The sequence below is a fragment of the Callorhinchus milii genome, unplaced genomic scaffold (assembly GCF_018977255.1).
Source record: "Callorhinchus milii isolate IMCB2004 unplaced genomic scaffold, IMCB_Cmil_1.0 Scaffold4, whole genome shotgun sequence".
NCBI lineage: Eukaryota > Metazoa > Chordata > Chondrichthyes > Chimaeriformes > Callorhinchidae > Callorhinchus > Callorhinchus milii.
Genome location: NW_024704745.1, coordinates 7,781,835 through 7,806,643, shown reverse-complemented (window position 1 = coordinate 7,806,643; position 24,809 = coordinate 7,781,835). Strand labels below are relative to the sequence as shown.

General features: G+C 41.8%; 1 protein-coding gene across 1 annotated transcript in view; it reads left to right on the top strand.

The window, feature by feature from the left end:
* Positions 1–24,809, top strand: part of urb1 (URB1 ribosome biogenesis homolog) — a 43,996-nt gene that overhangs the window by 13,420 nt on the left and 5,767 nt on the right. The window contains 21 exon segments of the mRNA XM_042334225.1: positions 81–203; positions 1,518–1,630; positions 2,075–2,194; positions 3,331–3,447; positions 4,324–4,462; positions 5,866–6,036; positions 6,949–7,145; positions 8,874–9,098; positions 10,361–10,534; positions 11,472–12,336; positions 13,074–13,278; positions 14,561–14,747; positions 15,079–15,137; positions 16,501–16,691; positions 17,232–17,342; positions 17,564–17,627; positions 17,821–17,989; positions 18,139–18,238; positions 21,884–22,044; positions 22,895–23,006; positions 24,258–24,364. Of these exon segments, the coding sequence (XP_042190159.1) occupies positions 81–203; positions 1,518–1,630; positions 2,075–2,194; positions 3,331–3,447; positions 4,324–4,462; positions 5,866–6,036; positions 6,949–7,145; positions 8,874–9,098; positions 10,361–10,534; positions 11,472–12,336; positions 13,074–13,278; positions 14,561–14,747; positions 15,079–15,137; positions 16,501–16,691; positions 17,232–17,342; positions 17,564–17,627; positions 17,821–17,989; positions 18,139–18,238; positions 21,884–22,044; positions 22,895–23,006; positions 24,258–24,364 (3,710 nt within the window).

The window sequence follows — 24,809 nt, the reverse complement described above, 5'->3', positions numbered from 1 at the left end:
TGCCTGGTTTCCTGCAATCCATATTCTTAACTATTTGAGTTTAGGAAAGGCTGACCCAGAGTTTCTGTATCCCATTGCAGGTGCAGATGATATTGAAACCACTGTTCTGAAGGCACTTCTGCTCCAGGTCATGTGCCTTTACCAGAAGGTGGTCCCTCATGTGGTTTCACAGTGCACATTTGATTTCAGTAAACTGCTTAAAGGTATGTATGTAAGCACTTTGTTTCACCTCACAATGGTACAGTTGCCAGCAATGTGTAACTGGGAAGTCAAAGATTGACCACCTCGGAATAAATGATGCTAAAGGCGAACCGTCACAGTACATCAGTAAAAGTGTCTATATTATGCAAGATTTGTATCTACAATTCCTCAGTCTGATCTCACTGAACCAGCCAAGCTTGATTATTGGAGATCTGTCCAACCTGTCTCATCAGAACCAATTGTCTGGGTAATAAGGTTGGTGGGTTGAAGCCCTACATTGAGATTTTGAGATTACTGTCTGGGCTGCCACTCCAGTGCAGCGTTAAGGAAACGCTACATTGCTGGAGGTCTTGCAACAATAACAGCAAATTATATTTGTGTAGCGCCTCTCACGTTGGATGAGATGTTAAGCCTAGGTTTTGTCTGCTAATTAAGGTGGACTTCAAAGAACCCATTATTATTTGAAAAGAGAAAGGGCTATAAGCAAACCTGTGGTGGTGCTGAGAGGGTTGTGGTGGGTGTAGTAATCCAAAACAAAAACACGTTGTTTTAATTGCATATCCTGTTTGGCAAGTAACCATTGAATAGGAAGAAAAGCAAAAAACTGCTTGGCTAGTGACAGCCAAGATGTTGTTTTCAATCTCATCCACACATTCATCACATCTAGGCTCGACTACGCCAACTCTCTGCTTGTTGGCCTTCCTATCTCTTCCCCCCACAAGCTGCAGATCACCCAGAAATCTGAAGCACCTGGTCTGTCTTGCACCAGGCTCTGTGACTATCGCCCCCACCCTGGCCCGGCTCCACTGGCTCCTCATCCCCCAGACGATAGAGTTCAAAATCCTCGTTCTCGCCTTCAAGGCCCTCCACAGCCTTGCTCCTTTCTACATGCTAGCCCCATATCAACCTGTCCGCTCCCTATGGTCCGCAGGCTGCGGTCTGCCCCACATCCCCCACCCGCCTGACCCTACCATCGTTGATAGGGCCTCCCTGATTCCCAGCTTGGGTCCAAAAAATCCCAATTTAAATTTGTTTATTTCGTTCACTGCTGTTTATGTGCGTTGCTGGCACGGATTAGCTGCCGTGTTTGCATACATAACAAGAAACTTGACATGTCAGCGAACCTCATCGTAACTTGATTGGGACATGTTGGCATGATGAGGCCTGTTATTAAAAGGAAGCATTTTATTTTCGACTGCAAAACATACAGTCAATTCACTTAATCATATATTCTGAGAAGCGCTTGAAAGCATCTCAACGATGTGATAAAGAGCTATATCAAATGCAAGATTACTATAGAATTATTATTTTTCTAGGCATTGTGAGTGAGGATGGAGTGAGAGAAGAAGTTCCTCCCATTTTACAACACTGCATCCTACAGCTGGCCCTGGAGCTGCCTGCCAATAAGTTTACATGGTTCAGAGTTCAGGTAAGTAATGTGAATCAATCTGTGTGTCTGGTTACCATTTGGGGGAGTAACATTGGACAAACCAAATTTTAGGAAATGTTCAAAATCTTAGTTCATAGAGGGTTATACGGCACAAAATAATGCTTAATTTGGTAATCGTGTTCTGACGGGAATAGTGTGTAGTTTTCTACTGTACCATCTTTGAACTGAGCTCTGACAACTTCAGTGGACAGTTGAGCTTCCACAAATTACATGTAAATGGCGTAAGAGCAGATAACCGTTGATCGATCACATCAACAGTTGCTGGCTGTTTAAAATAGGTTTCACTTTATTTTACCTAAAGCCTGTAATGAAATTCAATGAGATGCTGGTTCACGTTAGGCAGAGTTCGCACAATCAGTAGATTGAAGAATTGTGCATGTTCTACCCCTTAGCAACTTATGTGAACTTTTCTTTCAAATACAGGATATCTCGAATACAGAGCCGAGCAGCGGAGAAAAGCCTGTGTTTTATTTGCTCCTAAAAATGTTTGTGACTAGTCAGAACCCTCGACTGCAAGTATCAACCAAGCAGCTGATCATAAAGGTGAGGCCTCCAATTGATGTTTAGTTCTAGCACTTTGGCTGTAACGCTACAATTAACACTTCTGTTCATTGTGCAGAAGCCGAAAGGAAAATGTTTTGTCCCACAGACTCAATGCACAAAGACTTCAAGGCAGCTCTGTATAATTGATTTCCTGATGCTGTGTGTTGTCTGTTTGCTATAAAGTTTATGCTCTATTTTTATGAAGCAAAATATTGCTGTCTCCTTGTCACATTCCAGAATAACTCAAGGCACCATGGTGATCTGAATTGATCATTTGTCCCAATTTTGAATGCATCAATTATACACTAGATGATGAACTTTTGGCTGCTGTGCCAGGAGCTTGCTTTGAACCAAGCCAGGCACTTAGTTATGGAAGTATATTCAAACTCTGTTCTTGAGGCCCCATCCACATCAAAGATCCCGGGTTATATCTAGTCTTTTGAGCAGTTGTTCAGAGTCGAGCTTCAGACTTTCTGTCCATTCCTGTCGTGATGGCTATCAATCGCAGGACCAACTAACATGCACAGGGTGTGGAACTATCTGCATTTTAAATATTCTATTTGGAGGAGATGAAAGATTGTGAACATCACCCCTTCATTTTTCTGTTCAGTCGCAATTCAGATGAATTCTGCAATTGTTTTAAGGTCCAACTCTTAGACTAATGATTCAAATACAGTTTATCTTTGGGATTATAGTGAAAGTCAGATGGGTCCTCCTGGGGCTGGACTGTACTATGAGGAGACAAATCTAGAACAAAACATCCAGGTGACACTGCAGCCAAACTGCACAATTTGCCAGGTGCTGGAAATGGTTGTTGCATTTGCCTCCAAAAAAACAACGATTTTACATTTATGTAGCGCCTTTCATGTCAGGGGATGTCTCAAAGCACTGCACAGAGCTGGACCAGGAGCCCAGGCTCTTGTCTTTAATCTTGACAGTAATTACTGTAAAATAATTTTGAGACATTTCAAATTAATACGGTTTTGTGACAACACAAAGTTAACTGGTAGAGTGATGTGTGGTTACCTTCATATACATTTGTCTTCCCAATGGACTGTTCTAATGATTTACATACATTTTTTTTTTCCTGGTTGACGTATTCAAGTGTCATGTGTCACCTTTTTGCCCCTGTTTAGCTTTTGAAAGACAGTGGTATATTTGAGCACACTTGGAAAGAACTGGAGCTTTGGTTACAATGCCTTCGATCCGTCTCTGAAACCGAACAAGAGACTGTTGTCCTGTTCCTTGAAAGGGTAAGTAAGTATGGCGCCCATGGTAATGTTAACTTGTTTCATTCAAAGCTAAAACACTGAATCATAAATATTGTACTTATCCAATGAGAACTAGGGATAATTCAGAAGACAATGAATGAGGTGAATGTGTCAGGCAACACAGGCAAGAGGGCTTGTCTTCCTTACCATTAGTTTGATTTGATGGATCTGTTCAGACATGATGATAATAATAATAATCCTTGCATTTAATATAGTGCCATATCACGTCTTCGAGACATCTCAAAGTGCTTCACGAAAATAATGTGTAGTGAATGTGTGTTTTGTGGGTAAAACGCGACAGCCAATTGTACACAGCAGTGTCCCACAAAGAGTCGTGGATTGAGTGATTTATTATTATTATTATTTTCTGTGGGATTGCCTGGACACAGAGCCTGTGCTGGAGCCGGTGTTGATGTGAGATGCCCTGACAGGTGGGAATCGCTCACGCTCTCACCTGGTTTTCGTAGAGCTCAGCCAAGCATTGCTGATAGCGATCAGGCCGGTGAGATCGGGCAGATGATACAGGCTGAGGCGGGGCCCCAGCTCCCTCATTGAGATGATGATGATAATAATAATAATCCTTGCAAGCCGTCCAGTAGCACGTGAGCCCCCAGCCTCATGGTTCCCTGTGGCGACGACAGTGGTGCATTTCTTCTCCCTGGAGTTTTTGCCAGATTAAACACTCAGTGGTATTGAGGACTAAAACAGTGATGACTACAGTAGCTTTTTTTTCTACACAATGATTTACTATTGTGTGTGTGAGTAACAGTAATGTGTGAGCGTGATTTATTTTGAACGTCCAAATTACTAGTACAAGTAATCCGAGATCTTAACAAAGTTAATCTTATTAAATCCTAGATCTTAATAAAGTTAATCTCCAACCCATACCCCCACACGGACAAGACTTCAGATATCACACAGGAAGCCGGCATGCTGCAGGTGAACTTCAGCGGCCAGGACTCTGACAGTATCAGCATGCCAATCTCACACATTGACGGTGAGCGTGGACGGGGGCCACGGGACACTGAGTCTACTGTAACCCTTCGAAACAGGCAGCCTGTTGCTACCGGCACAATTGAATTTGCTGTAACTCGTCTGATGATAACTCATTTTGTCTTTGGTGTCTGTCTGGTAGAGGAAGAAATAACTTATTTAAGTCCTGCCCCTGGAGGACTAATGCTGCTTTTAGCTGTTCTGATGTTATCTTTATGACTTGAAGTGGTTGCATTTAATGGGAACATCCTCGGGCAGAGCGAAACCTTCCCTTATCTGATCTTCCTTATTCTGAAAGCCCCTTTTGACTGGTGATCCTTGAGTAGAATTTGTTTTCAAAGGAAAAGGAAAAAACATGCTGCAGTGTAATTCTGAGTTCTGGTAATGGGAGTGACGATAACCGGGTGAGTGGTCAGGATAAGGCGCTGACAACTAGGCTGCTGCACTCTAATGAAACTACAGTTCTTGGCTACACTTAGATATGATGTTGTGACATTTCATGCATAGTGAAGTCATAATTTCTTTGCTTGCAGGGAACTTGTAATGAGGTAGGGGTAGAGAGAAATTCAACCTGGGTCTAGACTCTCACTATTTTCTTAGCATTCAAGAGCTTGCAGAATTTGGTAAATTCTTAATTTTGAAGCCAGTTTTCTTTTTAAGAACTACAACAAGAAAAGGTTTCTTTTGGGGAAAAAAAGATTGAATTGATGAATTTGCCAACTCAGTAATAATAATAACATTCCTAGCATTTAATACAGTGCCTTGTCACGTGGAGATGTCTCAAAAGTGCTTCGCAGAATATACTGTGAAGTAAATTGACGTTGTATTCAGTGGGTGAAATGCTAAGAAAATAATGCAGGTGAAATTTCTCCCTCTTGAAGTTACAACAGAGCTGAGAGAATGTCTGATGACTTTAGTGTCTGGCTTTGCACTACTGCTATCTGCAATAAACCAGGTATAACCTGCTCATTTTACGCCAGCATTGAGTAGTTCCAAGAAGCAGTAAAGAATGAGTTATGCTGAGGAGTAAATGTTGCCCTTAACTGAATTTTGTCTTAATTCAATGCTGTCATGTGGTCCTACAAGCCCTTCCCCCATGCTGAAATAAACACTCAAGTCATCCTTCAATTGTAAGAACTGAAACCCATTATATTCTTTAATTCTCATAAAATCTGCAAGTTTTAAAACCCAACATTGTGAACCCTAAACTACAATTGCAACTTCCTGGTTTATCTTGTTCTTCCTCTTCGGATCTCTGTTTGGGGATGTGATTTTCCTCGCTTGGTCCTTTGGTTAGCGTTTTCATCTTTTTATAACAACTTTTTTTAAAACTGATGATTATTCCAACTTTAAGTGTAATTGTTCTCTGATCTTCTCTTCTTATTCCATTCTCCCCCCACCCCCCAGATGTATTGGATATGGTGGATGTGATTGTGGAGAACAGTGAAGGTCTGGACGAGGAGATTGGATTCAACCTTAGCAAGGATATGATTACGCAGATCTTTCCGTTCAGTCCTGTGGTGTCTGTAGCTTTGGAAACCAGGAACAAAATTATTTCAGCAAACGGCAGTGAAACAGGTGAATATGGCATTGGAAGATCATTGAAAGCAGCTCCACCATCGATGGCTGATCCTGAATTGAACCAAAGCCTTGCAGCTTTAACCCTATAGAAATATTGCTGTTGGCTTTATTCTTTTCTGTTTCAAATACTATTTCTGTCTCAGGGTTAGTGCTTATGCAAGCATTAATGTTGCTGCATTAACTCTCAGGATAGGAAGCTGTAGCTTTTTCCCCTCCCTTTACATTCAGGTGGTTTCATGGGATCGTATCCTAATTGCAGTTGAACAGTTAATCGAAAACTGTAGTGAAGTCTCATCATAACACATTAATTGGATCTATAAAATCCCAATCCAGTCATCACGGGAAAGCTGAGATGAACCTGGTCAGCTCCTGCACTTAAAAAATAAAATGGCCGGCTAATAGGACGTGACGTCAACCTGATAACCCAGAGTCGGACATTTTTTAGCCTGAGAACCAGCCAGTGCGCAAGACTGAGAACCAGCTGTGTACACGTAGTAGATCGGGTCCACACTCCATTCACGCTTTAAATTAACACGTGTTATAACAGAGTCAGTTGAACGTGCAATAAGGATCAGCCTCGTGTAGGGACTGTTTTGTGGAAAATAGTGTTGCCTTTTCTGTTGTGCCCATCCACTTCACACTAATGACAAGATTCCCTTAAAATTTCTGCCCACTTGCTGATGGAGATCAGAAGCTAAGTGATCGTTATTGGATGACTTCTTTAAGTTAGTCAAGGATTCTCCAAGTAAGGATGAGACAGGAGTGGATGAAATTTTTAGAGTTTGGGGTAAGGTAGTGGAGGCTGTTCAATCTGAATTTAGCATTTGGAGACTTAATTGATTAGTGAATGGTCAGAGTGGGTTTCCACAAAGTGGATTTTGGTTTGATTTTACTGTGCTCCTTTTTCAGAGGCTGTTTTGCGATACCTCGCAGGGACCCTGACTGCCATCCTGCACGTGCAACTCGATCCGTTGGCCTTGTGTCTGATGTTGCACGCGTACGACAAGGAGCTGGATTCACTGCCTGAAAACCAACCACCCAAAAGTGTTCTTCAGCTCTATAAATATTACACGCGCTGGATCCCAGAGCGAACCAAGGAAGCACTGGTAAGAGGTTACATTGTTAAATGGGTTCACTCTTCCATCAGGATTTAAAGACTATACGGATTGAAAGCCCCAAGTGTGTTAGTGCAGCATTCCTGGAATAAACTTCCAATACCTTTGATTTGTCAATTGTGTTCACGATTCATATTTTAAAAGAAAGGTTTTATGGAGAAGATCCCATCTCATCCTTCCAGAATACCAGTCCTGCCATCCTCCCATCATATCATCAGCCTGGCTCAGTTAGTAGCACTTTCTCTTCCCAAGTCAGAATTTTTTAGGTTCAAGTCTCACGTCTGGAGTTAGAACTCGTATATCATGACACTGGGGGGACGGGGTGCTGCATTGTTGGAGGAGCCATCCTTCAGATGAATTATTAAACCGGGATCCTGTCTGCTTGCTCAACAACAAGAACAACATTTACATAGGTGTCACAGAGTACTCAGGTGGACATTAAAGATCCCATGGCACTATTCAAAAGGAACAGGGAGTTTCTCCCGGCGTCCTTGTCAACAATCCCCAAAATAAAATTGCTCATTTTAATTCATCGCTGTTTGTGGGACGTTGCTGTACGTATAATTGGCTGCCACAATTGCCTACGAAATGCAGTTACGACTCTTTAGGGTCTATCCTGTAAAGAGCTCTGAGATGTCCTCAATATGAAAGTCACAATATCAAACGTTAGCATTATAATTAGCAAGCTGTTTCCTAAATGAATGCATTGTCCTGGCTTTAAGCAGAGTTTAAGCTGTTAATTACACTATTCATTATAAGTTAGAAAGGAAATGCGAGTATTTGAAGTGTAATGAATTATAAATTGGTAGAAGGAAAGAGCAGGAAATTGGAATTAGGACTTTCAGCTCCATTAGAGGAGGGATCGCCAGCCAGTGTTCTCCTATGCTGTGATTTCTAGGGTTGTATATGAATTTTCCTGGAAAAGCCTTGATTTTATGGGCATGTTTGAATGTTTTTTCAAGTCATTTTAATGTAAATTTTTTGATTAGTGTAATTGATTCAGTAATAATTCACCGGTACTGCCTTGTGCATTATAGCAGAATGCAAGTGAGAACTTGCACGAGCTATACTTTTATAGGTGTAGCTCATATTTCAACTCTTAAATATTTTAGCAATGTTTTTAATGCTTTTTAAAGTAATTGTACTGATAAATAAAATTGTGTAAATATTTTATCTGTTATTTTGTTAAGAGAACCAAATTTTAGTTTATGGGAAAATATTATCTAGTTCATTGCTTTTCATTTCTAGTTCTTTCCATGAATACTTGAAACGAGTCTATAGTCATCCGTAGTTCTGTAGAATTCTGTTTCCGCAGTCTCTGCATTCACATCAATTTGCACGGATTGCTATTACTTTAAATAAAGCTAAGCACATCTGCTGCCGTAGCCTCTGGGACATTAACATAGACCCACAGACTTGAGGCTTTTGTGATGTCCGTTCATTGCACGCCATAGAGCTGCACACAGAGAAGATTCTTGCTTCAACTGAAACAATGACGACAGAATTACATGTGTATAGTACCTTTCACATCAGGACCTCAGTTTAATTGCACATAGATATTGATGACTTACGATAGCCAAAAATCACAAGTTGCAGTTAATAATATTTCCTGTAAAGTTTACCGGATGCAAATGTGATGCTCTCAGATTGCATGGGTGTTACAAAAAAAATTAATTGTTTCAGCTGTTCAGAGAAATTGTTATTGTTTTTTGATCACAGTTTGAACGGTTCGATTTGGACAAGGTTCACCCTGCTCCGTTGGCGGAGGCTCCGTTCTCTGTTCTTCTGAAGGACGCCTACGAAAAAGAGGGTGACGTGCTTGTAAAGAACAAGACGAAGGAGAAACTGAAGGAGGCGATTGCCCGGCTAGATAAGTGGGAGCTGGCTCTGGCTGTGAAGCACCTGATGCTCTACATACGGACCTGTGTGGAGAATTTTAACAAAGTGTGTACAGCGCCGCTTTGCTATTTGGGAATGATCACACAAAATGGCGTGTATGGCCAGAAACCGCGCTGGGGTGGGGGTGGGGTGGGGGTTTAACTTTCAAATAATCTTGTGCCAGCGTTACTGCAATTCACTTCCTCAATCAATTGGTTGCTCTCCAGGACCTCACCCCCTCTGTCAACATTAGAGGGAAAATAACAACAAGAACAACAACAACAAGATTCCATTTATTGAGCGCCTTTCACGTCGGGAGGACGTCCCAAGGCGCTGAAATAATAAGTATTCCCTATTGCTGTGGCAGTGGGAAACATTGACCCAAATGTTAATGTATTCCAAGGGTTGCAGTGAGGAGACATATTCTCATAGGTGAGGTCTTTGAACCTTAGAAGGAAAAGGAGTCAAAACCCCATCAGGGTGTTTTGGTCATGAACGTTACTGGTAGTAAAGCATTGATTGACTGATTGGAGTCATTTTACCCACAATGTTGCAGGGTTTGTAAGGTATCCACTAAGTCCAAATGCTGTTCAGGGTTAGTTCTAATTGGAACATCTGTTCATTGCCTTTAGCAGTACTGTGTAGGCAGCAGTGTACCACGTTAGCATTTGAGATCTAGTTTCATTTATTTCAGTCTTCCAAAAGCTGAGCAAGAGTGACTGGCAGATTGCCCATCCCTACCCTACATAAACAGATCGTCTGGCATGCACTTGCATTGCTCGGGCCCCGGCTGTAGATCATTTTGCATAAAGTGTAGCACTTTGCTTACGCTAGATCAGTTTAGTACTGCATTAGTCATTAGTTAATAGTTTAGTCATAAATTACAAATGGAACCTTTGAGGCATTCACCGACAGAAGAATACACCACAAAGCAGCTTAGGTACTGATGCACTCCGTGTCTTATTACATGTCTAGAAAAAGATCCTGCTTGAGAATATTCTCTGCTTTGATTATGAAGCTTGTTTATCCTTGTGGTCCACTGTACATTACAAGTTTGGGTGGGGTGCTGGTGCTTCTCCACATCATTAAGATGCCTAAAACAGCATAACCACCTGAATGCATATTTGCCTAAAGCTGCACAGTTAGTCCGTTCCACAAATAATGGACTAAGCTTTAAGATCATGAATTTCTTTCAAAGCAGCGCCCGTTTGGGGATTATATGGGACATTATAAATGAACATATTTCCTAAATTCAAGTGAGTGAATTTTCTGAAAAGTTTCATGTGCCTGAAATGTCTTCTCTAGCTAGTTTTCGTTTTGTATTTCAGGTGAGGAGAGACACTGGTATAGTATTGATTGAACTCTTTATGGATCTGTTGAAATTGCTGCTGCAGCAATACGAACAGACCAGTCCCAACATCCAGGAGAAGTTGGGGGAAAAGGACAAAAGTGAACTGCTTATTGACCTTGACCCAGCGGCTGATGAACTTACTAAGAAGCAGGTACTCCCCCGTGTGATTTCAATCTACAGTCTGCAAAGAGATCAATGTTCAATCTCGATGATATTACAATCTTTTTGATGAATGCAGTAATGTTCCTACACAAATGTCAACAATACGGTGGCTGTGAAATTAGTTCTAAACGTACCTTTAAGTAGATTTGGAAATTTACAGATAAATCAAATGGTCACACAGCCTATGCACTGCGGTGCTCAAGTAATGGTTTCTCAACAAGGAAAACGGTGTTAGAAATGTAGAATGCTACAGCACAGATGCAAGCTGTTTGGGCCATCCAGTCTTTGCCAGGGTTTTTCTCCATATAATAATAATAATAATAATATGAGACTCATTTGCATATTTTCAAGTATTCTATCCAATTCCAACAGTCTGGCAGATAATTCCAAATTCCACTCATCTTCTGCGCAAATAGATTGCTTCTAAGATCCCCTTTATTCGTTTTCATGCTGTTGGTCGGACGGTTCCATCTCGAGAGGGAGAAGAAAGTGCTTTCTCTCTGCTTGCATCTCCATCACACTTTATGCGGGTCGCAATAATAATGAACCTTTGTTATAGCGTCTTTCACGTCAGAGGACATCTCAAAGCACGTGACAGAATATATCGTAGGGCGGCTGTGTTTCTGTGGGCGAACGCAATTGACGGCACATGCAAATGTATCAGTCTGTAGGCAGAGGGGAGTAGTGCAGATTAAGTCTCGGAGAAAACTACAGTGTAGTGTTTCTTTTTTGCATAGAGTGCATTTTTATGTAACTTAAAACCACAGTTACTCTCCGTACTGAAGAAGTAAAAAGACACCACCCCGTGTCCCTGAGAGTTCCTCTCTGTTCTCATAAACAACTAAAACTTTTTATTAATAAAAAGTTATACTGGGCTTGTGTAGTTTACTGGGCATTTGCTCACTGCTTGTAACTGTTAATTTCAGGCTCTGGAGGACATGTTGCTGTCGGTGTTTAAACATCCCACGCTGGAGCAGTGGTTCCTGGGTTTGGAATTGCAGTCGCTGCCACCCCACAGCCTCAACCCAGTGAGTCTCAAAATGCTGTCACACCAGCTGAATTCTGGCATCCTGAGCCTCCTTAAACTGAGTACCCCAAACCTGCTTAGCCTTGGGCGCATGGATGCTGTGATAAATTATTTTAAGGCTGTAGCCACCAGTGCGTTGAAGGAACTTGAAATGATAAAGAACGTTGCAAAGAAGCCGAGAGCGACCGGCAAGCAGTCCTTGACTTTGGAAGCCCTGAAGGATCTGCACACGTACATGGATGTGCCTCAGCTCAAAGAGGTGGTGGCGTCCATGTTACAACTACCAGAAGAAAGTCTAACCTTGCGCAGCACGTCAGAGAAAGGCACTGATACAGTCAAACAGTTGAGCTTGTACGGGAGGACGTTGGTCAAGATTCTTACAGGAAATCGGCAGAAAGTCCCGGAGGCGGGAGAGCTGGCGTTGTCATGTGAGCACATCAGAGGTGTGGCAGTGCTGTTGGAGTCCTCGAGCAGTAACGAGATGGAGAGGGTTCTCCTCGACGCCCTGGAGAAAGAGCCCATCTTTGCACAGATGATAAGGGTGGAGCTATCAGTCCACTGCTTGAACCGCATGACGACAACATCCCTCTCTATCACTGCCTTCCTCATTCGCCACAGTAGGACTCACCTTTTGCAGTTTGAGCTTTGGTGCCTGGATTCAGGGAGAGTCAAACACCTCCAAAGGAATATGGATGCCTACCTTTCAGTTCTTGCTGCGTACTTGCAGTATGCAGGACAGAGTGACACTGCACGACCAGGAAGAGGTGACTGCTTTATTTATTACTTGATGTACTTGCTTTTAATTACTTGTTAACTTTTTTTTTGGAAAAAAAAACTTTCCAGTGGTCTAATAGATTTAGCTAGACAGTTCACCAAACCTCACCTTAACAGTTGGCCACAACTGAACACTCTACTCGTGCTTTGTCACGAGTACAAAAAATACACCGTCCATAAATACAGTCGCTCAGTTTCTTAATAATCCTTGCACTTGAAATAGCGCCTTATCGCGTCATTGAGACATCTCAAAGCATTTCACGGAATATATTGTAAAATAGTGACTGTATATGTGAGTGAAATCCGGCAGCCAATTGCGCACAGCAGTGTCCCACGTGCAGTCATGGCTTGAGTGACCAATTAGGAATCGAACCTGGGTCCTCTCGCTTACGAGGCGAGCGTAAATCACTAGGATACAGGGCTCCACGCTAGAATTGTGTAGCACAAAAGGAGACATTTCAGCCCATCAAGTTTGCTTTGTCTCAGAACAAGAAGTTCATTCATTCCCACTGACCTGATTTATCCCCACACAACTTGAAACATCTATCTTTCATATACAAGTCTGCTTCCCTCTTGAAATCCCTTAAATACATAATTATCATGTTCTGCGCTTGAGGGAGTTCCCATAAGCAGGGAGCTTAAACCAGCTGATAAATGCATCAAATCACAATGACCCGGGTAAGTAGAACTTCATAGCACGAGTTACAATACGTTCTCATCTTAACAGTGTTCACCAACGTCCTGGGGATCCTGAAAAAGGCATTATGGAAGAAACTGCTAAACGCTGTCGTGTCCAACGCTGCATCAGATCAACTCGAGGTACAGATAGAAATACTTTCCAAACTGATCCAGCTGTCAGCAACACAAGAAGACATGGCGAGTATCTTGGAACAGCTGCCTGCACAGCTGGAAACAACAAAAAATGCTTCAAGGTAACCGTCTGCTACAGAGTAAATTGGGCTATTTTAATGAGTGTGCAAATAGCCTCAGTCTTATTCTGAGGCCTGTGGAAGTTGACATGGTCTTAGCCATTTTTTTTTTAAAAAACTGCTTCCAAATTAAGACTGAATTTATGTATTTTCCGAAATTCTGCTCCAATGTTAAATTTCAAGATCAACATCCATTGGGAGTTCAGGGCCTCTTAGTACTCAAACTACAAAGCTTTTCGTCTAAACCTGTTGTGCAATAATGATACACCTGTATAGCTAATATTTTAATATCGGTGAATTTTTCTTTAGACGCACTGGAAAAAATGTTTGAAAATGTATATGAAGTGCGATATCTTTGCTGCATCCTCTCGGTTTCAAATATGAAAGTATCGTCAAATGAGGAATGAATGTATTTTCTTTGTTTTGCGTTGGTGTGGGGGGGGGAACAGGGTAGGGAGGATTGCAGTTGTAGTTGGATCAATACGGATAGTGTAAATAATGTACCTGAGGCAGTGATGGTCAACCTTTTTGGTCAGCCAACAAAATATATTTTTCTGATTGAATATTTCTTGATGACGGGCATCTAGAAACCCACAGTAGATCAATCTACATACAAGAGAGGAAGACAATAACAAGTTGCATTTATATGGTGCCCTCCACATAGGATAGTGTCTTGGAGCCATCAAAGACAGGCTTAGGTCTCACATATGTCAATGAAGCCTTTCATTGAGGCTATGGCCCAAGTATTATCTTATCTTTCTCTTTAGGATTCTGATAAATCTGCTGTGGATTTTCAACATCTGTAGTGTTTTTTTTCTCTTTACGTCTATTTTCGTATTACCACACTGTTTGCTCAAACCTTTTGTAAATGTGTGTTAAAAAGTGAAACGTATGTCTGTAAAGCAAAGTTCCCAGAGTCCTGTAGCTCAGTGGTTAGAGTATTCATCTCGCAAGCGAGAGGAACTGGGAGTGGAAAACATTGGGCAAGTTTCCTTACTCCACGCTCCTCGGTTTGCCTAGCAGTAAGTAGGAACCCTGTTGTTAGTCGATTGGTGAATCGTTTTTTCGGGGGTAATAATTTCTTCAAAAAAAAAAAAAATTGATCACTTAATCCACAACTGTTCGTGGAACACTGCTGTGCGCAATTGGCTGCCGCGTTTCGCCCACAAAATATATAGTCAATTCACTTTACAGTATATTCTGTGAAGTGCTTTGAGACGTCTAGAAGAAGTGATTAGGGGCTATATCAAATTCAAGTATTATTATTATTATTCTCTTGCTTTAGGTGGGTGTTGGCAGATGCAGTCACAGTGGCTATCAGTAGAATCGCGGGAGACCAAGACTCCTGGCAAAAGTGCCTCTTGAAGGCTTGTGTGCAGTGGTTAATCAACAACTGGACCAGCAGCAAGGAGCAGAAACAGGACATGAAGGAGACGGAAGAAGTAATGCTGACCAGGTTACAGGAGTTGATAGTGAGTGTCATTTGTAACTTTATTCTTCTAAATCATGCACCACTTCATTTTGGGGCTAGTTTTGCAGCGGTTTTATCCTCACGGTTGATGTTTTTCAGGGAATCTCTTCTTCAAAAATGTTTTTACTAAATAGCATCACTAAGGTCTCGATTTTACAATACAAATTGACACTGATACAGCACATTCACTTCGGGAGGACGTCCCAAAGTCTTACAACGCTGGTTACAGGAGGAAGCCAGTGGGGAGGGGAAAGCTAACTGAAATCACGGTCAAAAGGGTAGATCTTGAAGCAGATAATGTTTGTTAATAATCTATTGTGTTTTGTGTGCAGGTTTTAGTTGGTGTGATTGATTCAGAGGACTGGAGCAGTTGTTTAAAGATGGGACTTAAGTAAGTTAAAACATGAAGACCGTATTTTTTTTCATGATCTTACAAAGCAAATCAATTGTAAGAATTATTTGGCTTTTCCACAATACTTTTCACAACACAGTGTGAAGCTGGGCTGTAATGGATGATTGATAATGACAAGATTGAGACCTGGTCTGTGCTGAGTTAGTTTGTCTCAGCTGGGGGAAGGGAATAGATCACCATCCAATGCCCCTGTTGTAAAGTGCATGTCTGAGCATCTGATGAGGCTTGCCTATGATATTCACTGTAATTAACTAGCGTGCCAGCCCTTGCTATACAGTCTTGTTTTCATTCTCTAGGATGACATATAAAGAATGACAACTTGGGATAAATCAGCTCCTTCAGGAACCATCTTGGGAGTTTCGTGGGGGGAGTGGGGGGAGAAATGAGCATATGTTGTGTAATGTTCGTACATTGTGTACGATTCCGTTGAGTCCGTGATTCTGTGTACTCGGGGAGAAACTCTGCAAGGCTCTACAGTGTCACCAAACAACTATTTGAAGCAAATGCTGTTCATCCAGTGGCCATGAGGGAAACATGGTTGTGTGGAAACTATTATAGTGCAGAAATAAAGTGACAAGTCAGTGTTGTTTCGATGAGGAAAGTGTTTAATTTGCACCGTTAGACCTGCGTCCCTGGAAGCAATGACTTAAGTGTACTGAGAGCTTTTATTTGTGCTTCGCATTATTTTAAAGCACATCTGAATGAAACACTTTCTCATCTCAAATTGCAGTATGGATGCTCCTTTAGTTCACTTCTGCAAGTTTAATATATGCAGCAGACAAAAGCAGACATTGCACGGTGTCAGGAAATAACATCAAAAGGAGTAGGTTGCATCCATAGGAACATTTGTTTGAACATTGGATAGTCTTTCAGGTAGATTTGTCTACCCCAAAATATACTTGAGTCCTGTGATGCTCTGTGAGATGCACCCTGACTTCAAAGGCATTATATCAAATGCAAGAATTTAATTTAGATTACTTGTGTTTTTAATTTGTCGAGAGCACTGGTGAGGTTTGAACAGAAACAATGAACTCTTTACTGTGAAATACACCATTCATATGTTCCCTCTGCAGTGTCTAATACCAGGAAGCAGTCGGGTGGCATCGTTAGTATAGAATGGGTGCAGGCAGTGCCCACGTGAACTCCCAATTGTGTTGTGTGGTACATAGAACCGTCCAAATAGAACCATAGAAATTTACAGCACAGAAGAAACCTTCCGGTCATTTACCTGCCCCTTCCACATACCCCTGTAGTTTGCTCATAAATCAGATATAACTCGATGTTTACAAAAGCAATTGCAGCGTTTTCTTTGTTCCTTACTATCTCCATCTTGTAAATACAGGTATCGATACGGAGATGTGGCGTTTCTAGTAACCCTCCAGAAACTGATGACTGTATTGTACGAGAACGCAGACCTGGCTGGAATGCTCATCCCGTTGCCCACAATTCACACGATGGTGACTAACCACTCGCTCTTTTTGTCAACCATGCTCAAGGCCACAGAGGATCCAGATGAAAATTTGAGAACCAGAGGTATGATCAATTATTTAAACAAAATACAAGTTCTTAATTTTTGGGGGGTCAGCCCAGTATCCGATACATATGGAAACCCATCACCATGCTGAAGAGAATCCAAACCAAACTGACAATTCCACACATCCCACCTACACGTGAAAATCCCAGAGGTAGATTGTTGGAATGGATGCCCACTCTCTCCCTGGAGGGATGCATCCTACTGAGCTAATTTATAATAATCCTTGCATTTGATATTTATTATTTTAATTCCGGAAAGTATTAGGAGCAGGTTGTCAGGAGCCAAGGTTTGGGGATCCCAGAGTGTGCGTTGGGTTAACTGCTGGAGTCCAACCAGCTAAAATTGCTCAGCTTGCCATTGAGATCACTGTCTGGCAAGCTTTCCACTGCTTGTCCAGCTAGGACCACCGTATCCGTTAGGGCTTTGGCTTGCGGGGTTATCGGGAGTTATATGGAGGATTTTCAGTCCCTATATAGTGCGTATATATTAACTCAAGTTCTTGCGTTGAAATATTCTTCCAATTTTTTTTATCTGTTCAGATGCCTTGGTGGATGTGCTACTTTCTCTCGTCAAACAATGTCCATCTGTCTGTGATAGCAGTCACTTTACAGTGCTCCTGGGAGCTTACGGAGCAACGCTTAGCGGCACTGGTAAGAGTTCTCTTCTTTCCTGCAAATTGAAGCTCTCACATTTGGAATGAGTGCGTCTTGCATTAATAATAATAATAATCCTTGCAATTGATATCGCGCTTTTCACATCTTCTAGGCGTCTCAAAGTGCTTCACAGAATATACTGTAAAGTGAATTGAATGTATATTTGTGGGCGAAATTAACTGCATAACCCTTGTCTTGTTTCTCTATTTTGTGCAAAGATCGGAAATTGCTGCTGATCCTGCAGGCTTACGAGAAAAACAACGTAAGCCTTTCTGAGTTCAGGTGAGTAACAACAACGCATAACACTTATATCGAACCTTCCACATCTGGAGGACATCTCAAAGAGCTTCACATGATGGGAGACCAATATTGGGAGCTGCCTTGGGGGGCGGGGCTGCAGGTTATGAATAGCCAGATTCCTATTCCTGATTTTGTAAACAAACAAAAGTATTTATTAGTAATCTGTGTGTCTTAGGCTTCTGCTGTGGGGTCCGGCGGCTGTCGAACACCACAAGACTCGCAAAAGTCTAGGGAAGTCGCTCTGGCAGCAGCCGAGCATGGACGAGATCCTGTCACTGCTGGACAGGGAAAAGATGTTCCACACAGTCCTTAACTTTCCTCAGCGCCGGTACATCTTCCCAGAGGTATGTCTGATTTTGTCGCTGTGTGTGCTCTCTCCACTTAATCTTCCACTTCTGAAAGACCATTAATCCTGACATGTGCCTGAGACCAAGTACTGCTTTAGTATCTTCTGCCCATCAATTCCTCACCCTTTTTATTGTGTGTTTTCCAGGAGGGAAAGGAATTATGGTTAGATTACAATATCAAGGATCCTCATACTCTGTACGACCCCTGTTTCTTGTTGCCCCTCTTTAGTTCGCTAATCACGCCAGGTAAGTAGAATTTATTGATCTTGTATTAGAAAGACAACACTAATTCCCTGTCGACTTGCACTAGGCAATAACTGAGTCCATTGAAATCGGGGCATCAGCTAGCTTTGTTTAAATTTTGAAGATAATCGTAACAGTAAAGGCTTTCTCAAAGATACAACAAATGATTGTACGGTTTTAGAGTGTTTGGGTAATATCAAGTCAGTTGTTAAAACTCCTTCAATTCGCATTCTTTGTATGTTAGCTAAGCCACCCGAGTCGTGTTGTCTTAATCGAAAATCTTTTTGAGTGATTTTCGAGGAGGAGGGGAAAAAAACGGCTACATTTCACAAGCGCAAGCCATCATTGAAGCTTGTACCTCACTCCTCTGCCGGCCTCCTTCGCTCAGCTGGCTCAGGCCTGCTATGCATCCCCCAACCTCTGACCCATCATCGGTGGCTTGGCCTTCAGCCATTACAGCCCTAACCTCTGGAACTCCTTGCTTCATTCCCTCCATCTCTTTCCCTTCCTTTATTTATGTTTAAATCCCACCTTAAGACTTATCTCTTCAACCATACCTATGGTATGGTCATCTCCCCTTTCTCCCATGCCTGACTTCTATCCCCAGTACTGTACAGCACTTTGACTGCTAGACTGTTTGAAGGGCTCTATAAATGCAAGTTGTTGTTGTAATGTCAGCTCTGCGAGGTCAGATACGAAGTGTACTTTGATTGTTTAAATATCAGCAGCACATAGTTCATTGCAGAAAAATATGTTGCCATCAATCCTTGCATTTGATGTACGCTTTATCGCTTTGTCTCATCTCAGCACGTCACAGGATTTACTGCTAAGTGTAACGTCTGTGTATTTCATAGACAATGTGGTGCTAAAGGTTTTATAGTTGAAACATTTGATGGCCCAAGTCTCTAAATGGTGCATTCTCCTGACCATGTGCTGAGTAGAAAAAGCATCCCAATAATAATCTATAATAATAATAATCCTCGCATTTTATATAATACTTCATCACGTCTTCAAGACGTCTCAAAGCATTTCACAGAATTTACTGTAAAGTGAAATTGACTGTATATTTTGTAGGCAAAACCTAACAGCCAATTGCGCACACAGTGTCCCACAAATAGTTGTGGATTGAGTGACCAAATTATTATTATTTTTTGAAGGAATTATTGCATTCGGAAAAGCGATCCACCAATTGACTAACGATCAGATTCCTAAGTAAACAGAGGGGTGTGGAGTAAGGAAACTTACCTAACATTTGGCCCTGCCCACTTGCGAGGCGAGTGCACTAACCACTAAGCTACAGGACTCCTTAATATCAGCTCGTCACTGTGACACTGATGGTGGTTCATGAAAATCCAACAGACACACAGACCATTGAGAAGAAACCAAGGAGTGGGCAACATAAAGCATCATTTTTAAGATGAAACTCACTCCAGCAGTTTCAGTGATCTCTGGTATTGGCCATGTTAATATTGGCCACTACAATTGCAAAGTTAAAAATGTGCTGATATATTTCTTTTGAGGGGAAGTTTTGGACATATCCAAATAAGGGATATCCATGATCCACGCAAGGGAATTGACACTTTCAGCACTCCCCAGGTCAGGTGCAGCATCGTCAGGTACAAAATATAGCTCCCTCTGGTCACCGCACCTTACTCACAAGTCAAAGAGCCTCCACCCTCCCCATATATCAATGTGGATTTTCCACTTCTGACACCAGTTTGTCAGAATGGCCTTACTGGCTGAGTTTCCCAATTTATATTTCATCTTAGAATCATAGAATTATACAGCATAGAAAGAGGCTAATCGGCCCGTCGTGTCTGTGTCAGCTCTTTGAAAAGAGCTATGCAAAACAATCCTGAACCCCCCCCCCACCACACCCTGCTCTCTCCCTATAACCCTGCAAACTTGCCCTTCCAAGTAATTATCTACTTAGCTACATTAAATCTATAGTCCCACAAACTATTTTACCGATCGGGATGACGTTTGGGATTTATTAAAAAGAACACAGCATTCGAACACATAGAAATTTACATGCCTCTCGATCTCAGTCTCTTCTGAACTCCGGCCAAATGTTTCTTTATACTTGAGCCAGTAGCATTTTAGCTTGAGCATGTTTGGATGCCATTATTGTGAACTTCCATCAAATCATTGCGAATCTTGAATTAGAACAACAAAAAAAATTAAGAGACAAAAACAATAATTTAAAGAACTTATGCTGATAATTATTTGTAAATATTCTTTCAGTGTTTGCAGTTGAAATCCCTATTTAAGATTAAATTGGCATGGCGATCTACTTCAAGCCCTGAAAACCCATTTGAACCATTTGTCCCTTTGAAAATCCTGTGATTTGGCTTTCTCGCCGTCTGTGCCAGATATAACAACTGTCTCTACTAGATGTGATATATAGCTGCCTTGTGAGGAACAGTGCCCTTGAAACATAAAGCAACTTGTATTTTTCTGACTCAGATTTGTCTGTGAAAAGCATTTTTTTATAGTTCCTGATCCATTTCATTTCTCAAGGTTCTTAAAACCAGTGAATATTTTATTTCTGTCGAGCCGAGCAGCCTTAACCATTTCAGGGAACTAATCTGTTTCTTGGCAAACACGATTTATTTCGGGGAAAAAGTTCGGACTATTTTGATGCTGGTCTAAAGAGCTTGTGTGAAGGCTCCTCTCTTATGTGAAAGGTTTCTGCTTGTCTTTTTGATATGTCTTTCTACTGCTGCGGACAGGCACTTAGCAAGATTAAGGCCCTTGCACAAAGACTTGGTTTACTTCCCAAGACCTGCCGAGCAGTTTGGTTTATTATTATGTGATATGATATCATTAAAGAACGATGATCCTTGCATTTCATGCCTTAGCACGTTGTTGCTATGTCTCAAAGCACTCATCGTGATTTTACACCAGCCAATTTAGACGGAGTGAAATCCCACGGGATTTTATTGTAAAGTGTAGTGACTTTATTTGTAGGCAAACACAACATCTAATTTGCGCACAGCAATATCCCACAAATATGCTATGGAGCAAGTGATCAATTGGCCAGGATACCGAGGGAAACTCACTTCTCTTTTCGAGTAATGCCATGGATACCTTAATCTGCACAAGCAGAATTTCTTTGCACGTCTTTCCTTAACATAGTGTCTCTCTGGCCTTGATCCTTGAGGAAGCGACAAGGTCGTCTTTTCTCGTAGGATTGTGCAAAAATAACACCAGGAACCTACATGGCATAGAAAGGAAACATTCACCTGTGAATCTCAGTTTAATTAACTGTGCGCAGTTGACTGCCGTGTTTCGCCCATAAAATATAGTCAATTCACTTTAGAGTATATTCTGTGAAGCGCTTTGAGGCGACTTGACACGATAAGGTGCTATATCAAAATGCAAGGATTATTATTGTTAAATCGTTTTCTAATTTTCCTTTCTCTGTCATTAATTGTCTGTTTTCATAAGGGGAAAGGACAGAAAGGAGTGTTCATTTCCACCTTTACTTGGCACAATTGCCGGGAGAGCGAGAGGGCTGTGTGAAATAACCGATCTGTTGCCACCATATAACCGCAAGATTCTTGAGTTGAAATTCAGTAACTGGGTGACTGTTTTTTCCTCCTGGTAGCTGGTTATCCATTACAAACTTTGTCACTTTCTTTGCAGAGTCGTTGGTGGAGTGTTCCAAGTTTGTTGATACTCACGCCTTGGGGCTAACCGTGGCTGCTCTTAGCAGTTATGATCCTCAAATGAGGGCTGCAGCTTACCACGTTCTCGGCAATTTCTACATGCATTTAGAGGGCGCTCGCTTTAGGGAGAAGAGACAAGTGAGTGGAATACTAAATTGTATGAGCTGTGTAAATCCCAGAGCACTGAATGTCCCTTCCAGTTTTCAAGTGTAACACATTTTCAAAGAAACTCTCAACAGCGAACGGTGTGAAATTTCCCCAAATCCCCACACAATGCACTCTGTGGATGGTGGATTTGATGTGCGTCTCTGCACTTCAGCCACTTGATTTGTAGAAATTATGGCAAGCTGAGAGGGGGAAAGCATAGGATCGCATGATTGCTCATTTTAAGTGAAAGAAACTTTAAGATGTATTCTTTTCTTTGAGTCGCATGCATTGGCAGCAAAAAAAATATTCAGGGCTTTTCCATTTGCTGTCAAAATGGGCTGCAGCACAGCACGGAGCTCAGTTCAGAGTCACATTATCTTTCCGCCCAGATCTAGGATCACCCATCTCTTAAAATTAATAATATCCAATGTTCACAACAACAGCTTGCATTTATGTCACGCCCCTCGCACAGGGCAGCATCCCAGAGCGCCTGAAAGTGGAGAGCATGACTCCGAGCCAGGGGGTGAGTGGGGGGTGGCCATCAGCACAGTAGAATAGGAATGTCTTCGGGCGTGACCTGAAGATGGGTAAGGAAGGACAAGGTGAAGGGATAAAGGAAGAGTGTTCCAGAGTTTTGGGACATAATGGCTGAAAGCACGGCCACCAGTGGTGGAACGGAGGGCATGGAGGGACAAGCAGAAGACCGAAGCCATTCGAGCGGAAGCAGCGGGTTGTGGGTTGGAGGGTAAGCAGATCGGAGAGGTAGGGAGGTGCCAGGGCATGAAGGGATTTGAAAACAAATCTAAGGATCTAACAGTCTGCCTTTTTCCCATTTTTCTAGTTACTATATCTGTTGGATATGGTGAAGAATGGGATCCAACAGCCTAATGTCAAGTTCACTTTTGCCTTGGCATATTTTGTTGCAAAAGTTGCCCAGCAGATGCTTAAACCAGGTCAGTAAGGGGAAAAATAGGTTGTCTAATTCCTTTCACCACTACGTGCATCAACGATTATTGTTTGCTTGTAAATGCTCCCATTTACACATTATCAAAGTCTGCGCACAGAAGCAGGAGGAATTTCACTCCCACAGTCTCTTTGACTGTTTATGTGGTTGTGTTTGTCAAGGAGCAGGAGAATGGAGTGATGTATTTGGCTGTTGCATTAACTTGAGATAATTGGATGTGTCCAAAAATGTTACCACATGATTTGAAAAGCACTTGCACTGCTGCCTGATTGAAGTCAGTGGGTATTAGAGCAAAGGCTGCCGCCTTAGGGAAAACCTTTACATTAGTCAATGTTACTCCTATTTTTTTTATTACCCTTTTTTCTTGTGCTAGCTCATACCCTCTTTCTTTTATCTCAACCCCCCCACCGTCCCATCCTGTCCTCCCCCTCACCCCTCCTCACCCCCGGGGGCTGCAATCCGTGAAACAGAAGAAAGTATTCACTCATTTTAGCCAAATTGTCAAAACAGAAGTGGCTCTGTTTAGTAGATCAATTATCAGTAAGTTTTGTGCGACAGCCATGCAAATATTCCCTGTACTGCTGCTCAATGACAGATTATGACCAGCCAGGAAAATGTTATTCAGAGCCTCGGGCCACTGAATTCTGAGGTTCAAGTGCAGAGCTTGGAGGCCAACAGTATGATCATTGTAGAAACCTATCTGACATGATTTCCTATGATATAGTTCCATCTGTTATCAGTATATTCTGTTGTGTTACCTCCAAGTGTAGTCCTGTTCCGGGTGCTGCAGTTGAGACTCCCATAAATAAAAAAAAATTTGCTGCTGTTAAAAGTGGAACTGGCCATAATGAGAACGTTAATCCAATGACAGTACCACTGACTGACCGACATTTCATGCTTAAAAAATAACAAACAAGAGAAGTCATCTTTAGAACAGCTGCTTTTATCATTCGGAGTAAGGTGCAGGTGGATGTTAAAGATTCCGGTCCCCCTTTCAAATGGAGAAGCAAGTTTTTTTTTCCCCCCCACCCATTATCTGGCTAACAATCTCACAGATAATATTGGTCATTCACTTCATGGGTGTTTGAGGGACAATGCCGTGCACAAATTGGACACTGCTCACCAACACATCTGAAACGCTGCACTTCACAGAGAATCCTGTAAAGTTTATTAAATGTATAAATGGAGCTTTCTTTTGTGTAAAGTAAATGTGTGGTTTGTTTTCAAATTAACTTTGTAGAGGAGCACATGTACAAGAAAATTAACAACTTCCTTCTATCGCATCAGTATCTGGACTTAAGGAAACTGCCTGGATTTTTCAGATTTTTCTATAGCTCTGACATGGAGGTAAGACTGTTTTCTTGTCTGTTGTATTCAGGTTTAAGAGAGAAATCGGATTGATTAGGACGCTGAATGGGTGAGGGCACCATTGTTGTGTGACACTAAGCCATGCTCCTTGAATGTGTTGATTTCAGTCTTATTAGCTGTTGAAATCATGGGTCAAGATCTCATAGTTGGCTTCAACATCCCAAAGCTAAGGATGGGAGGAAAAATCAAAGAAATCCCTGTGAAGTGTAGCGATTGAGTATTTTAGAGGCAACCAAATTTTGTACGCTTTGAGATGTCCTCCCAACATGAAAGATGCCCGATCAAATACAAGGATAATTATTTTACTTTGATGGGGAGTGGGAAAATCACTGAATTGGAGGAATCTATGATCCCTCCCATACCAGGAGGGTATGTGTCAGTTGGATTGAGAAGCACCTCAAACTCAATTTTGTTGTTTAGCTAG